At 36.4% G+C, this 18448-nt stretch overlaps 1 protein-coding gene across 2 annotated transcripts in view; it reads right to left on the minus strand.

Annotated features, from left to right (window-relative positions):
• Positions 1 to 1716: 1716 nt before the first annotated feature.
• DCUN1D4 (defective in cullin neddylation 1 domain containing 4) overlaps positions 1717 to 18448 on the minus strand; it is a 94714-nt gene continuing 77982 nt past the window's right edge. For both annotated transcript variants that reach the window (XM_036764110.1, XM_036764109.1), the window contains 3 exons: positions 9938 to 10042; positions 5314 to 5416; positions 1717 to 5224 (listed from right to left, as the gene is read on the minus strand). In XM_036764110.1, coding sequence (XP_036620005.1) covers positions 5169 to 5224; positions 5314 to 5416; positions 9938 to 10042 — 264 coding nt within the window. In that variant the 3' untranslated portion in view covers positions 1717 to 5168. The remainder of the gene's footprint in view (positions 5225 to 5313; positions 5417 to 9937; positions 10043 to 18448) is intronic.

The following is an 18448-nucleotide window of genomic DNA, read 5'->3' on the forward strand; positions in this document are numbered from 1 at the left end:
TAACCTGGCTCCTTCCTACCTTTCCAATGGACTTACGCTTTATTGTCCTTCACATCATTTTTGCCTCCTAGGCCAGTATACAGCTAAGTGGTGTGATGAATAGTGCAATGAGCCTAGAGTTAAGAAGACCTGGGTTCAAATCCAGCCCCAGACACTTAGCACTTGTTTCCTCAACTGCAAAATGGGGATCACAATAGCACCTACCTCCTAGGGTTGTTGTGAAAATCAACTGCTTGGCACAGTGCCTGGTACACAAGAAATGCTTGTTCCTTTCCCCATCTTTCCCTCTACTTGCTGTTCTTCACGTAGGGCACCAACTCCTGTCTGCGCCTTTGCACTGGCCGTCATGCCAAAAATCCTCTCACTCCTAGAATCTCTGGTTTCCTTTAAAAAATCATATAAAGACTCAAGTACAGTGGAACATTCTTCCTCATCTCCACCCACCCCCTCCCCCACTTACTAGTCTTCCCCCTATGAAGTTGCCTTGCATTTGTGCATCCACGTGTATGTAAGTGAACGTGTTGTCTCCACTAGAAAAATGTAAGCTCAAGAGCAGGGACTGTGTCGCCTATGTCTTTGTATCCCTAGAACCAAGCACGTGAGATTACTAAATGCTTGCTGACTGAATGAGCAGTGTGGACCATACGAACATCAAAGATGCTAAATACCAGATTGGACAGACACTTGAAATAAAAGCCAAGGTAAGTATCACAAAGGTGGTTACATTTTGAGTTAGATGAACACTAAGGTGACTTCCAACTGTAAATCTGTGATCCTATGATAGAAGAAGATCAAAGAAATGGCAGGACCACTACATCAAAGAAAATAATCTTCAGAGGAAAAAACATGTAACACAGAGTTGAAACAGGAAAAGGTATTGATCAAAGTTCCCAAAAGGTTGAAATTATGGATCCACTTTTAATAGTTCCTATTTATATTTTTTTTGAGGGGAGAAGGCAGGGCAATTGGGGTTAAGTGACTTGCCCAAGGTCACACAGCTCATAAGTGTGTCAAGTGTCTGAGGCCGGATTTGAACTCAGGTCCTCCTAACTCCAGGGCCAGTGCTCTACTCACTGTGACACCTAGCTGCCCCTCCTATTTACATTTTAAACAAACCCTCAAATGGAAATAATCAGTTTAGGGGAGAGGACATTTAGGCAAAACTAAAATTTTCACCCTTCTACCAGAATGGAAGAGGGGAGGAAGGGAAATAGAACTCATTAACACTTATATGTGGCAGGCACTGTACTGAGTGCTTTAAAAAATTACCTCCTTTGGACCTCATAAAACTTTGGGAGATAAGTACTATTATCATCTCCATTTTACAGTTAAGGAAACTGAGGCAAGTACAGATTAAGTGACTTTTGCTAAGTGTTACACAACTAGTATCTGAGGCCAAATTTGAACTCGGGTCTTCCTGACTCCAAGCTCCAGCACTATATCCACTGTACAGACTTCAGAATTAGAAGGGACCTGAGAGGTTGCCCAGTGCAACTTTCTTATTTTACAAAGATCAAATAACTTGTAGCAGTTAAATAACTTGTGATAACTTGTAAGTAATTTAAAGTCTACAGAAACCAAACCCAATACTCTTTCTATTATCATGTTGGATAAATGTACTGATCTATTAAACATTTTAAACACGTAGTTAAAATAACTCTGTAACAGAATTATCTTGGATTACTTTTAAGGAAAAACCACAGAAAAATGACACAGTTTCTGAAACCAAACACAAATTCTTTTTATTTGTGGGAATACCATTTTACATCAACTCTATTAAAACCTAAAACCAACTTGCCAAAGTCCTGTTCCTGTTAGGTGGCGTGACAGTGTTTCAGTTAAGTGGTGAATCACAAGACTTGCACACCTCATGTATGTAATGCAAATACTGAAGACATAAAAGCATTCACAGTTATAGGTTAACTGTTGTCCATGTAACAAGCAGTAACCTCCAGTAGAAATTATTTTGTGACAAAAATCAACCCACATTTTGGTCTCATTTACAGATAACCAACAGTTCAGTTGGTGGATGAATTCTATACATTTATCATACAACATATGAAAGGATAAGGCTTACAGAGGTATTTTAGCAGTTGTAAGAATTAAAATTAGGGGGACAAGCTAATTTTTAAAGCTTTCTGTATAAACCTCAAAAGTACAGTTAAAATAGAAACTGGAGGTCAAAAAAATCTGTTAAGTTGGACAAAAGTGTAAAGGTTTTTCTACTCAGATTTACAAAAAAAAAAAGGCCAAAACCTGTTTAACTAGTAGCTCATGCTTCAAAAAGATAAACAACATTTCAGCAGGTGTTTTGTTTTTGTTTTTAAAGAATCAAATAATGAAACCTCTCACCAACCATTGTGGCAACGTAAATCTAAACTTTACATTCCATTCCACTGTGAGCACTTGTATGGTAGTGTTCAAATATCATGAGGAAGAAAGGGTTGAGGATCTTGTTGGAAATGATGGAGGAAAAATATACTAATCTTTTGGCATAAGCCACTAAATAACCATCTGATGATATCTATGATGAGTCAATATCAACCTAGTCTAGAGATGAGTAGACAGAGACTTAAAAAAAGTCTAAGCATCCCACCCCTCAATACCTCTCTTGAAAACGACTACACTAAAATAGAAGGGAGTAGGGGAGGAGATAAGGAATCTCCACAATGAAATAATCTCAAAGGCTTATTTAAAAAAAAAAAAGTTTAAAATTTGCAAAATGAAAACCACTCAGGATTTTCTAAGCATGTAGAGATTTTGGTTGCCCCTTGAAATCCATGTTTTTAAAAATTATACATAATTAATAGCTTTCTCAGGTTCTACCTGCCATTGCTAAAAAGCCTAATTATTTACCTAATGCAATTTTCCCTTTGCAACAATTTTTATATTCTCAGAGAATTGTGCCATTGAGTATTTTTTTTAATTCTCCAGATTCTTAATCTGACAATAAAAAAACAATAAAATAAACCCAGGGTTTTTGTGTGTGTTGCTGTTACTTTTTTAAAGAAAAAAAATTGCTCAAATCTGTAAGACATTACTTTTAAAATGTGGTTTGTTTGTAAAAGGGATTAAAAAAATCAAAACAGTACTCTATATATCTCTATATTTTCCCTCTGGCTATCACCACTGAAATATGTACATTTACACTAAAATCCTTTCAAAATATTAGATTTAATATTGGTTGCTTGCCACAAACATTTTCTAATCCACTCAGTTATTATCTTGTGCAAATTGGCACTAACTCAGAAATGACCAAATGTGAGCATACAAACAAGGAACAATCAGATATGCCTAGTCATCATATAGCTTTTGAAACTCCTCTACGTGTTTATTTCACAGCAAACCAAACATTTCTATTTGGTGGGGAAAGGTAGTAGTTGCATTTTTACCATAATGTGATTTTGTATATGCAAACACATTGTATATACATATATAATTTGTCTTTGGTGGTTTAATTACAATAGGGAAAAGAAATTAAATAAAATCTAAAACCCTGGACACTGTTAGCAGAGAAACTGTGACACAGCAGTGCAGAGGAACATGCCTGTGTGCTTCTTCTCATTTCAGACAGGTCAAAAAATTCACATTTAATCCAAGGGCGGGGGAGGGGGGCGGAGAAGAGCCGCTAGCAGATTTCAGCCACGTTCAAACTGCTTCCAATTACTTGCTTGGTCTTGGATTCTGCTCATACTACATAATAGCTGCATTCATTTCATTTGTTCAATTGTACCAACAGATTTTTACTTGTCAAACAACCATAAAATTTTCTATTTTCATAAAACCTTAGGGACTGCATTATTTAGCACCAGATATACTGAAGAAATAAGTGTTCGTATTGACAAAACATTTCCTAAGAAGGGGTAAGGCAGAGAAAACAAGACATAAAACGCAAATGTTAAGACACCATTCCATTCACTCTAGTTTCCCCCTCATTTGGACAAATAATGGCTAAAACTTTCTTGTACAAATCTCAGTCACCAAAAAAAGTGGTCCCTACTTAAAAGATAGTGTGTATTGAACTCAATGCTGGTGGTTTAATATCCATTGCCTGCAATGAACATTTTGCCAGGAAAAACCCAGCAGGAAAGAAAAGGAAAACCAATCCTCACTATTCAATATAGTTCTTTAATTACATAAGAACCTGAAAATTAGACACTATGAAAGACTAACTAAAAATTCAAACCATGACCCACAGTTGGCTGGAGTTGATAAACTGTGATTGCCAACAAAACCATTCATTTTGGATGAAGGGAGAACATAAATTTTAGTTTTAGTAGTTTAGGAAACAATAGAAGCCTGAACATTCTTTGTAAGCCAAAGGAAAAGAAAGTGTTGAGGAGAAAGAAAGGGAGTATGCCAAAGGCAATTTAAAGGAGCTTAAATCCCATTTCTGTAAAGGTATATTTTTAATTTGCTGATTTGTATCACTATCCAAAATACTACAGGGTTTTTTTTTAACATAAAAAAGTTTAAATAATGTTTGTTTAAAAAAAACCAAACCAATGCTCTATGTACCAAGTAGAAATTATCTGTGACATATTACAACTACGTATCCAAGTAATTCCAATTTTAATCATTTTTAAAGGCCAATAGTTTTAACTAAAACTGACATTTGGCATGTGCTGCTGAAGGAAGAAATGACATTCATTCACTCCCCTCGCAAAAAACTGACCTCTTAAACAGAAACGTTACACTAGCAGGGGCTGCTCATGGCAACAATGTTCAAAGAGCTCTTCAGTCTTGTTTTCTGAAATGCTACATATGAGACCAGATAAAGAAATAAAAGATTCATTTGAAAAAAGTGACGAAAATGTGCCACAAAATTATTTTTACAATGCATTTCTGCAGAAATAATCTCTAGGTGAAGCTTTTTTTTATACACATATACAAAATTTAAACAGCAATATACACATAATCACAGTGAAGACGTTGGCAAATTCATCAATCTGTAGTGTAAATACAAAAAGCAAAGCAGCCTTCAAAGAGGACAATGCTACACAGCAAGCATCATCGGCTTGTTAAATAGCAAACACCACGACTTCCCTGCAGAAGGGACACTGTGCGAGAAAAGCAGCATGCGCTTTGATACAAACAGCAATTTATGGCTAATGGTTGACAGAACTGTGCTAACAGGGACTCTTGAGCTGCTGTGCATAGTTAAATTCCTATGTCATCTGTTTCTCTTTATACCACTCCACAAATTCATCCAACAAAACTGGCCCTGTGAAGAGAGAGAAAGTGAGTATGTTTTGCATAAATTCTTTCAAGAAGAGGGTAGGAAAAATGGCAGTACTCCCTACCAGTACTCACATGCTCCATCTTCATCGTAGTTGCTAAGGTCAAGATTAATTGTTCTGCTAAACTCTAGCACATTGCACCACTGATCTTTGTTTATAACTTTATATTTTGATTGCTGTCAAAAAGAAAAAAAATGATAGGTGAAACTTGGAAGAACTACCTATACATTATAGAACATTATGGTATAAATACATCAAAAACCAAGGACTCAAATTGTAGATGTGCTAGTACCAAATAAACAGGATTATGTAACAGAACAAAGGTGATATTTAAGAATCTAACGGATATTTTCAAGAGAAAAATACTACGGAAATTCCAAAGAAAATAAAGAGTTCTCCAATAGTCATGATACGAGGATCTGAAAAATCCATATTCTTCAGCCTTGAGGTATCAGAGATTCATATAGGAAAGTTTTTACCTCTTAAATATGTATAGCATGGTTTTTCATCGAGCTTTCTATTTTGAGACAGGTTGAATCAATCAATAGATATTTACTGTAACACAGGCATACTATATTATCACTACTATTAAGTACAACAGGGGGCATACAAAAGTAGAAGATAAAAGTCCTTGCTCTTAAAAAAAGAAAGTAAAAATAGAAATCAAAAATAAAATATAATCAAAATAAACAACTAATCAAAATAACACAACTAAACATAACCTTAAAGAGCACAATGTACTACTATACTTTGTATGTCATCTAAACTATAGGAAAGGCTCATATTCTAGATTTTCGACAAAGGATCACAATGCCTAAATATTCTATTAAAACAAGCCATGAAGACAATAAGTGGTATATAATCTGGCCACTAAAATCAGGGAGACACATAAGCTACCAAAACATACAAATAATAAGCAATATGACCTGATTCATCTTTATGACACACAGAAAAAGTCTGCATCCAACAACAAAAGGATGATTGCTGCCACTGTGCTATTTTAAGAGAAAAACAAAACAATAAAAGCTGATCTGCACTAACTTTCTACCCGTTCACCCTGCCCCCAACCACAACAACCACGTAAATCCAAAGCAAGAAAATGAAATGATGTTCATTTATTCTGTTCGAGGTAAGACTTGATAGATGAAACACTTAGGCAGGCTCATCGGCACCACGGCGGTCTGTACTTAACCAAGGCCCTGCTGAACACTCCCGTGTTTAAGAGCCTCTTCAACATCTAATTCTAACACTTTCCCCACTGGCAACTGAGCCAATCATTTTCATAGCGGCAATAGTTAATATTCTTTAAGACGGCCAATTTAGCATAAGAAAACCCCTTTTTTTCCCCTTGCCACTAGCTAGTATTTTAAAAGAAAAAGGGAGTCGGAAAGCTTTACCTGGGTCTCAAAGCTAGGAAAGCTAACATAAATTACATCAGTAAAGTTACATTAACAAACAAACTATACTAAGCTGATGACTTCTTTAGCGGTTGGTTTGGAAGTTAAGGTTTCAACTTTCATAAGCATAATCAATTCTTTGAAGAATTTCTAAGTTTAATGATATGAGTTCTCCCTCCAAAGTAGTACCACCTACCCATGTCTTCTTACATCATGAGACTACAGTCTCTGCCCTCCCATAAATCTCTCACAAGTGGTTTGCCCGACATGTCAGGGGCCTTCCTCTGGGGCTCTGGACATCACACGGGTACCAATCCAGCCTCAAGGGGCTGTCTGTTATACTTTGCTTTTGCTACCTGATGAGGAAATGCATCTCTCTGATGTTATCATTTACGCCGCTTGTGAGGCTCATCAGGTATGTTCTCCACCGGCCTCTGGGTTATCTTCAATTTTGACTCCTGGTATTTCATAATTTGTAGCTAGCTACATACAGCGTATCAAGGAGACTATAGGTGTTAAACAATGAGTTTCTGCTTTAACTTGGGGATACTGAAAATGCAATTCAGCAGTTCTCTTCCACTCAATTCTGGATCTAAACTCAATCTTCATCTTTGACAATTCTCTAAGATATTGTGCTGATTGACCACCTCAGTGGGTACATATGCACAACAGTCAGTCAGTCAATAACATTTAAACACCTACTATGTGCCAGGCACTGTGTTAAGTGCTGAGGAATGAGAGGAAGAAAGAAAAAAAGAAGGGAGGAAAAAACCAGTCCCTGCCCTCAAGGAGCTTACAATCTAGAGGGAGAAGCCGAGGAATAAAAGGAATCTGAAAAAGGAGGGAGGAAAGGTACCCAGGCACAGGGGCATGACAGCTAAGGCCAGAAGAGTCCAGTGGGTAGAAAATGAAGAGACAGAAGGCTGGGAAGGCTTGGGCACCCTCCTTAAATAGAGGTTCTTCGTTTCCAGAGGGGGCAGGGGGTACTAACTGACGAGGTATGAGGTCCAAGGCTAGAAGTCATTTGGCAGATTTTATGAGGAGTTCCAGAGGAGTTCAGCCAGTAAGTTGTTTTTTTCTATGTGGAGAGCTAGACTTATGGGTGGAAGAGGTGGTGTCCAGAACTGTCATTTTTTTCTTTCTAAGGAAGTTCCAGTTTATCAAATACTGCCAGTGCAAAGTGACAACCTCTCTGAAATCTATGGTCTGAAGAGTGATGTCTGGGAAAATGAGAAATTAAGTGACACGCCTGAGGTCACAAAGCCAGTACAGGAGCCAGAAGGAGGACTTGAACTCAGGTCTTTTTGACTCAAAGGCAGTATCCACTATATCACACTATCCCTCTCCTTAATGATCTCATTTAGGAAGTCCTGCAATGTTCCAGGCTTGCTGAAATTAAACTGGCACAATATCATCTCCAAACCACAAGATCTGGACAACACCTCACCATCTTGGGAACCCCCTCTTACATTTGGACTCTGAACTGGATACCCTCCATAATGGTAGCAAAACCTTTGGTAAGCATAGGTTACCCTGTTTTATGCCTTCATTAATATTAATAACTAGAGAACCACAGAACAATTATTCTGTTGGGTTTATCAAAGAATATTTTACAATAATAGCATGAACATAGCTGACAACTTTAAGGCTGCATTTTGCTGTCATTACTTTTCAACAAGAATTAGTGCAAATTATTTGTAATAATAAAAATTCATGTGCATGTAGTACTTTAAGGTTTACAAAGCATTTTGCATGCATTATTTCATTTATATGTATAGATAAAACATAAGAATTTTTAAAGAACTAAACTTTTCACATTTCTAAAGATATTCTAGTACCTTTTGTCCAAAAAAAGGCGTTAGTAAAATAACAATCATTATAAAAGAAATGAATATGTCAGCAATTTTTCTAGGCCCCTATAAAATAAGTTCTAATATGTCTAAAAGGGTCCATGAGAAAAAAATCAGCAAGTAATTAAAAAAAATCTAGAAATGGCAGCTTGTTTCATATGTGATATTTTTATTACTTATTATATATATAAACACTTTTGTTAAATTTACTATTTAAAATATGCTGAAAAGTGCTCTGTGTTTGCAGAAAGAAAATTCTTCCCAAAAAGACTTCTCATAAAAATGTTTTTTTTAAATGAATAAGTACAAAGGAAATGGACAAAAATGAGGGGGGAAAAAGAAATGTCATATTTGATACAAAATGAAAAACTGATTCCTGGTAAGGAGCTCCTGGGATTTCATTTTGGCTATTACTACTACTTTTCAGCTAAAGACACTTCTATAATCAATGGGTCGGAAATTAAAATCAAACATCATTTTCTTATTAAAGGAGATTTTAAAATGCTAGATGTTTTCAAACTGAAGAAAATGTTTATTTACTTAATAGCTACATTGGTCAAATCTCACATGTCTCAATAAAATACATAGATATAGATATAGATATAATGCTGACAGAAACAGCTTCTATTTTTTGTCTAGGGGTATGATTTCAATGATGTAGGCAGTGGTGTCAAACTCAAACAGAAATGGGTCCTTACTGGCCTCATATTGACTTAGAAAATGACAAATTAACATTATCTATATTATACTGTATTTTTATTTGTGTTCTGGCAATCCAGTTTTGTGGGCAGCAGCCAGTGAGTTTGACACTTCTGCTACAGGGAACCGCTTATGAGGAAATCAACTCCAGCAACTAAGATCATCAGCAAGTAGACTGTAACTCACAACCTCAGAGAGTTTCTGGGAACACTGAGGACTTTCCAGAGGGTTACATAGGCAACATATATCATATTCAGGGCTTGACCCTATACCTTCTTGATTCTCAAGTCAGCTCTATCCATGCTGCCTTCCTAGTAAATCATAAACTCTTAATGTTTTAAGAATTTTGGCAAGCATACAGGCTGGTCTAAAACAAACAAACAAACAAACAAAAAGCCACTGCTTAATGAAACAGATACTCTGTCAAGACTGTAAAAAGGTACATGTTGAATTTTTACTGTGCTCAAACAAAATCTAAATAAAAATAGAATTTCTGAAATGAGGTGAGATAAGCCAGAGAAAAATTATTTATAAATAAGATTACTTCAGTATATTTATAATATATTATTGTTATGAAATTTTTAAAATTTAAAATATGAATGAAATGAGGCCCAAACAATTGATACCAATTGTATCACAAGCACTAACATTAAAATAAAATAATACAACTATGTAAAATTTAACAAATAAAATACATGATTGGTTTTTTAACAGGCAAATAAACATTTCATTCAGTAGCATCATTCTGTACCTCTAGGAATTGGTGGAATACTGGAAAAAGGGGCCAGGTTTTTCCTAACAACAGTCCCAACATGCATTTGGCAGTATTGATGTCTAGGCTTCGCTGGTCCTTTTCCTGTTTAATAGATAAAAACATGAATGAGAGTTGGAAGAAATTTTCTAAATTTCAATCACCAATACTTCTATTTAATTAAAAAGAAACAAGAACTGTTCACTTATCACAAATATCACAAAAACTCGGAGGCGATAATAAAGGTCAAGAGAGAGAATGGGAAAAAGGAATTATTATGGAAAAGTTACAATTTCCCAAGGGAAAAAATACATATGTATCTTTTTAATGCTCAAACTAAAAAAAAAAAATCAATTAAAATTCACACTAGCAAACATTGCTATTTCATGAAAAGAAATCCAGAATCATCATGAGGTGGTTAACTCTCATTTGACACTTCCTTTATTTACAAAAATAGAAAATAAAATAAAACTATTTTAATATTTACAGATAGATTTAGGTGGTCCAAAACTAGCAACAGAGATCTGTCATTTTTAGGAATGGATTTCTTATGAAGTCAAATTCATAACATCATTAGCTATCTTTCTTCTATACTACACTCCATTATATTGCATATATTGAAATTAAATAGGACCAAACCCACCCTAGCATAATAATTTTATGTCTCTAGAGATTCTCTTCAAACAAGTGAGCCTACAAACAAGAGAAATGAATATATCCACTCTCTGGAAAAACAGAATCTGTATGTATACCTTCCCTTCAAAGAAATTTTATAGCAATATATATGCAGCCACACACACCTCTATAAGTGATGACCATGGGAAACATGTTAGATACAGTGGCTACATTTCATTGAAGACAGCACATAAACTTAGATATAAAAAGACAGAATTATTTCTTCTCTGTTACACTTTTGGCAAATGATTAATTTTTCTTTCACTGCTCCCCCTCAAAAGTCACCTTTTTTTAGAACCAAAACTAAAAAGGATCTTAAAAAAGAACTGAAGGATCAAGACTGTTAAAACATTTGGCCAAAGTCAGTATCCACCAAGGAATATTAATCATTATGAACAGATGGATAGCCAATCTAAGAAAACATTTGAGCTCTCTGCGTGACCTGGAAATTTACTGACTTTGGGGCTAGCTAAAAGGGTAGCACTTTCTGGAATATGAAATGTAGGATGCTGTATCTGAAACAATTTACCATAAATTTTCTCAAATTTTAATGTATTCTATCTTAGCATATCTTGATAAGATAATGTGATGATTTCAAGTAATAACTCAAGTGTTCTTCCATATGCAAAAAACCAAAACAAACCCTAACTATGGTATTGCATTTAGTAGTAATGAGCCTAACAATTCAGAAATGTGTGCACTCACTCAACAATTTCGAATGAAGAAGATGAAGGCACAACAGCTTGCTTCTAAGAAGAACCCACAACAGTTTTACCCCTTGGATCACTGACTGTCATTTTTCTCACAGTGAATGGTATTGTGTACAAACAGATCAGGCACGATGTTTCTATACACTCATCTCTAGTAGTGGAAACTCAACTTAAGTACCACGATAGTAGGGACGACCCAAACCAAAAACTTTCTACGCATGCAGGTAGCCTGAGATACTAGTCAATGTCTGACTGCTCAGTGTGTATCTGAGTCATCCTATTTGAGACTGAATTGTTGACACAACAGAGGGGAGAGTTTAGAGCAGTGCTCTAATGGCTGCCTCATCCTAACCAAAACTGGTTAGTTTGCCACATAGGGTAGATTTTTAGCTGCCTTGTACTCTCCAGACAAGCAGAATGCTATGTTCCACCCTAAAACAATCATGCTATGTAGAACACCAGAAACTATGCAACAACAAGACCGTCAGCTGTCCAGAGAGGCCTGCAACATAAGCCAGAGAAACAGGCAGCCAATACTATGGCACTGAGCAAAGCACCATTCCCAAGAGAACATTTCATAGAAAATGAGAGGTTTGCAATCATTAATTTATCTCAAACTTTCAGCCCTGCCTTTACACAAAGCTACTACAGCTAAAACAGAGGTCTCTTCCATTGTCTTCACTCTATATGTCCCCACCATGATGGATACAATACTAAGGTGACAAAAGAAAGATTATACAAGGACCTTGACAGACTATTTGCAACAATACTATCATCTGACAAACTGATGATCATGAGAGATTTCAATGCATGTATTTGGCAGTGGTGCCAAAACATGAAGAAAAGTCATCGGACTCACAGGATTGGAAAGCTGAACAGCAATCACTTACTCCTGCTCTGCAAGCGTGCCAGACATCAGCTCGTAATCACTAACACCATCTTCTGCCTAGCAAACAAGAGAAAGACATTATGGATGCACTCAAGATCTAAACAGTGGCATCTCGCTGATTATTATTATAATATGTTAGTGGGACCTGGAGGAGATTAAGATTACAAAAGCTAAACATACAATTGATGACCACCTGATACACTAGAGTCTGAAAGCAATATATCCAATAAATCCCAAACCAGAATCCAAACCATCTATTGAACAGCTGTGACAACATCATAGTAGCATTGCATCAGAGAATGGATTTCCAGTTGCAAGGACTGCTATATACAGCAAATCTCCCCAAGATATCATCAACATGGTTAGTCTATGTCAACTGAACTAGTTCAAAGAGAACACTCCTGATATTCAGAAATATTATTTGAAGCAAATTAAATAAGATTGGCAACACTACATAATACTATATTTATAGTACCTCAAGGCATAAGGAACAAATAAAGTTAAGATACAGGCATAATTAGTGTAAGCAGTCTAAGCAGAAGGAATCCAGAGTCATGGAATGATAATCTGGCAACCTAGAAGACTTTAGAGTGGCCCCAGTGGCCTTTAACCATTAAAGAAGAGATTTTAGCACCCACCCCTCAAAAAAATCCACATACTTCCATAAACCAAATAAGCCCCAAAATATGTCAGGATCTGAGTGAATCTGACTTACTAAAGTAATTTCATTTAAAAAAACAGTATCAGAACTAAATGGGGCCTGCTCAACAGAAAGAGTAGCTACGAGGGATACTTTGTTGCCTATTTAAAACATGAAAAAATATGAATATTATAAGATGTGACCATGCCTCTTTATAAGAAATGAAAAACCAAAGGAACTCACTGAATATTCTGAGAAATTATGAATAAAATATTGCATATGCAACAATACATACTTTAAGCTAAAAAACAATCACAACTACTTTTCATCCCTGTTAATGTACAATTAGCACATTTACTAGCTGAAATTCTGTTCGTAGTAGTTCTGTTGTAAAGCAAAATTATTTCTTGTTTAACTAAGACCTTATGAATCTGCATCCTCCTGCTAATAAGAATTATGACATACAAAATTCACGTTTTTCTTACTCACAGACACTGACAATGAACTGAGACTTCTTAGTTAAAACAAGCAAATAACTACACCTGACACAGACACCTGACCCTAAGTTAATGGATTTGCTAAAAATGTCTTTTTAATAATCAGGTATCCAGACATAAGCTATATATGGCGACTATACTTTTTTTAGGGAAGGTTATACGTTTCACTCCCCCAAAGCCTATGTATATGTATGTGTGTGTCTGTGTGTATACACACATGTGTGTATATATGTATATATACACACACATATGTATACACATATATGTACACACACATAAATACAATAATTCATAATACTAGTAAAGAGGAGGAGAAATGAATACTGAAATGGGAGGGAGAGAGAAGAGGTGTCCATGAAAGAAAAGGTGAGCCTTTAGCCTCAGATTTTGGACATTAATAAACTGAATCATGAACCTAAATATACACAATATTTCACAAAGTTATGCAAAGGAAACCTTGTTTGATGCTTGGTAACAGAAATCAAAATGCCACAAAGAACCAAAAATAGTTAAGGTTATTTAAAATAAAGACACAAAACAGAATCTAAAGCTATAGAATATAAAGTTCTCCTTAACCTAATCTGTCCAAGTAAAATAGTGTAATAATGGAATGAAAAGCCCCCTAAGAGCTCAACAAATCATCTTAGTTTTGTTTTATACAAAATTAAAACTATATGCTATCAACAAAATATAACAAATGGACATCTAGAACTCTTGTTTTTTGGTGGCAGTTATTTTTAAGAGCATATGAAAAATAAAATTTTTTCATTACTCCATTAGGAAGAATGAGTTTATATCATACTATAATAAAAGTTAAAGACCTTGTAAACAGAATCAAATTCCTGCAAGACAATTAAGATTAATTCTGATGCTTCCTTTAGAAAAACTCCAGCAGATTTCCACAAGACCTCTCTGTCTGTACAAAACATGGGTTAAAGATGACCAGTCTGAACTTTTTGCATACTAGGAATTATTTCCTGAAAAAGAGCACTGATGGAAAAATAATTGTAGATTTTTAATCAATTTCAATGATTTACTAACTTGCCTTTAAGGAATAACCTGGGGGAGATCATAACAAAGGAGCTATCCTTATGTCTAATTCCCTCATTTCAGATGAAGCCAAAAGAGATGGTCACAAATATTAAATGGTCAGTATGCCAAAGGTTGTCCAGCTGGTTACCTGCAGAGCAAGAACTAGAAACCAGAGCCTGTTTCCCAAACCAGTGCTCATTTCATTTTGCTATCTTGGATTACTATATTCATTGACTCTTGTATTTATTCAGGGCACATTATCCCACCTCATTTGAGAAAGCAATAAAAAAAGGTTTTCCCTACATAAAATTTCTGAAACCTACCAACAAAAAAACTTCACTAAACCAGAAAACAAAGATTAAATTCAAATCAAAACAAGCTGTTTAAATTGGGGTGAGAAAATGTGAATTAGTTAACATTTAACTCCTCTACCTCTCTCTCAGCTTTCTAATATCTCTTCTCCCCCACCTCCTCCCCTGGTTAAGTTTTCAAGGTTGTTGGTCTTCCAATGCAACTTCAAACTGGTGGAATGGTATCAGCAGGAAGCTAGGGCTGCAGTAGTTACCTGGTCCTTCTTCCTCCAGCTTAAAAGCAATTAAGCCCCAAGCCTGAAACCAGAAAGGAACTTTCAAAAGTAAACACCTTTTGTTCAATTAGCAAATAATTTCTGTTTTCATTAGCGACAAACACACAGCAATCTTTCTCAAAGCAGTCTTTGGTGCTATTAACTGTTAAATATCTGAGGTATTGCTAAAGGGAAGGAAACAAATATTGTAAGTTCTACAGCCCAAACAACTTCACTGTTAAGTGTATTCATGTTTTATAATAAATAGGAATGAGAATCTCAAAGATAAAAATTACTAAAATTAGGATCAGAGACCAGAAATCAAATGTTCATTATGATATTCCTTCCTAGATATCACCTACCTGTTCCCCAATCCCTGTCCAACTGAAGAGGAAAAAAAGGAAATATATTATCCAAATACATCAGTAATTTAAGAATATAGGCAACCAGCTCTCTTTTCTCAAATTGGAACATAATTTAAGTGGAGTAGTACCAAGTATGTGAGGTGGTGCTCTACAGCAACTTGTGTGAAGGGGCCACCTCAGCTTCTGCATCTCTAAAAGAAGACCACAGAACTTTGAGGGTATCTAGGTCCCTTCTGGCTCTAAATCTATGTTCCTTTGAGACTAAGTAGCTACCCAGAATTTGCTAAATCTGGAAACACAATGATGCACCAATAATATGCTGTCCTCGAAGAGTTCACATACACGGACAAACAACAATGCAAAGCAAAACGTGTTAAGTTTTTTAAGGTGATAAACATCAAGTGCCATAGGTTAGGAAGGAGAAAACTTTTGATAGAATGATCAGAGAAAGGCTTCACAGAGAACTAAACTAGACCCTGAAGGGGTAAGGTGGGAGAGCATTCCAGAGAAGCCCACAGCATGATCAAAGGGGTGGTAGGAGAGGTCAGGACATGTTCAGGGAATGGTAAGAACAGAGTACATACAAAGGAGCAATGCGACTTAAGGCTGGAAGGGCAAACTGGAAGCCAAATTGTGGAGAGTCTTCAATATGAGACGAAAGGTTTTGAACTTGACTCAGGAAGTAGCAGGATTTTGAAGCAATAAAGATTCTGAAGGAGGAGTGACATGATAAAACAATGCTTTGGAAAGAGCAACATCCAAGTGATATGCAGTAAGTATAGAGGATGGATAGACTGGATGCACACAAACTAATGCAGTAATTAGTAGCTTACTAAAGTAGTTCTAGAGAAACAAAATCTGGGGCTGAATTACTACAGTAGCAGTGGGACAGGGAATGGAAACACTGGAAAGAATTCACAGTCCATTCTGATTGACTGTAAGTGGGAAAGCAAGAAAAAGAGAAAAACGACTCATTTCAATCCTGGGTAACCAGCAGAATATTTATGCTCTTCACATACATACATTCACACAAAAAAGTTAAGTCAGAACACAGACTTAGGCTGTAGATAGAGGGAAAAATAGTGCCACTCCCCCCCCTCACCATACCAAAACAAAACCAAAAATACTTCATACATTTTAAAGGATATTTACTGATAAAAGAAATGGAGAATTTGGGAAGGAAATATTCGATGAGAGATAATATTTAATTCAACTAAGCTAGCTAGCCGCTAATTTTTTTTTGAGGGGGGAAGGCAAGGCAATTGAGATTAAGTGACTTGCCCAAGGTCACACAGCTAGTAAGCATGTCCAGTGTCTCAGGCTGGATTTGAACTCAGGCCCTCCTGACTCCAGGGCCCACCACCTAGCTGCCCAACCCCTAATTTCTTAAATGTAGAAAATTCTTGTAAGGAAACATTCTACTAATGCAAATAAAAACTATTCTGTAACATTTTCTAAGAGAGTTCCCAGGAGTCAATGTAAATTTAAAGTGACTTGCTCAGGGTCCCACTGCCAGTGTACACCAGAGGCAAATCTTGAACTAGGTCTAATTCCCATAGTGGGGCCAAAGTCAGCTCCTTCTTTCTCTATCTGCTACACCAAGCTATACCCTCTAAGGGTGGGGAACTGATGGCCTCGAGGCCACTTGTGGCCCTCTAGATCTTCAAAGCCCTTTGACTAAGTCCAAATTTTACGGAACAAATTCTTTTATTAAGGGGATTTGTTTTGTGAAGTTTGGATTCAGTCAAAGGGCTGCACTTGAGGACCTAGAGGGCCACATGTGGCCTCAAGGCCACAGATTCCCCACCCGTTACACCAATGAAATCATGAGTTCGAAAAAAAAACACCCTCCCACCATGTGAACTCCAACTACAAGACACACACACACACACACACACACACACACACACACACACACACACACCATAGAATTAAAGGCTCCTGGAGAGGATGCGATACACCTAATAATGGCTTATATGAAAGAATGTACAAAATTAATTTTAAAAGCTTTAACTGAAAAGGAGGAGGAAAGGATAAAATTGCCTATGTGTCTCTACTAATCTTGATAACTCAGGGAATGCCTACAATTCAGGAAGAACAGCAGCTGAGACACCCAGAAATTCATGAGAAAAATTACAAGCAAAGAGCTAAAACTTCAGATGTCTCAAAAGGGGGTGTATGTGTTGGGGGGAATTTATTGCATATTAAAATACGTGCATGTGAAGACAGAGATTAGGTTAAAGGGGGAGCACTCTTTAATATTTAAGTCAAAGGATATGAACAAAAAATTCTCAAAAGATTTTAAAACTAGTAACAGCCACATGAAAGAATGTTCTATATCATTAATAAGAGAAATGCACCTCAAAACAATCCTAAGGTTTTTACCCCACACTCTGCAAACTGGCAAAGACAACAAGAGACCAGAACAGTCCGCGTTGAGGGGTTGTATAAACAAGTGCACCAATGCACTGTTGATGGAGCTGGGAATTCACACAACCATTCTAGAAAACAATTTCCATGCCTTATGTCAGAGATTCTGAAGTGATGCATATACCACCCCCACCAATCCCCACTATGAGGTAAATGAGATAAAAGAAAGGTTCCATTTATACCAAAATGTTTATAGCAGGATTTTCTGTGTAGCAAAGGACTAGAAACGAAGTAGATGCATACTGATTGGGGAGTGACTAATCAAACTGTGGAACGTGAATAATCATTATGCTATAAGGAATGATGAATATGATCAGAGAAGCAATGATGAGACTTACATGATCTAATGCAAAGTAAGTGAGCAGAGCCAAGAAAATAATATCCACAATGACTACAACTACATAAAAGAACAGCCACCACAAACAATTAAAATTAAATTCTGCAAAATGATAAAGAACAAACTTGGCCCCAAAGACTGTAAGTACACTGGGATGGTAGAAGGGTTTTGACTACCAAATGGATCCAATTTTATATTTGTTCCTGGAGGTGACAGAGAACACCACTGGAGTTTATTGAATTGGCCTGGGGGCACGGGTAGGGATGGAGGTGGGGGAAACCAACTAACTGGCTATTGCAATATTCAAGGTGTGAAGCGATGAAAGCTTGTACCAGGGCGGTGGCAATGACAGAAGAGAGGGGCGTATACAA

This window comes from Trichosurus vulpecula, chromosome 6 (genome assembly GCF_011100635.1).
Source record: "Trichosurus vulpecula isolate mTriVul1 chromosome 6, mTriVul1.pri, whole genome shotgun sequence".
In the NCBI taxonomy this organism is placed as follows: domain Eukaryota; kingdom Metazoa; phylum Chordata; class Mammalia; order Diprotodontia; family Phalangeridae; genus Trichosurus; species Trichosurus vulpecula.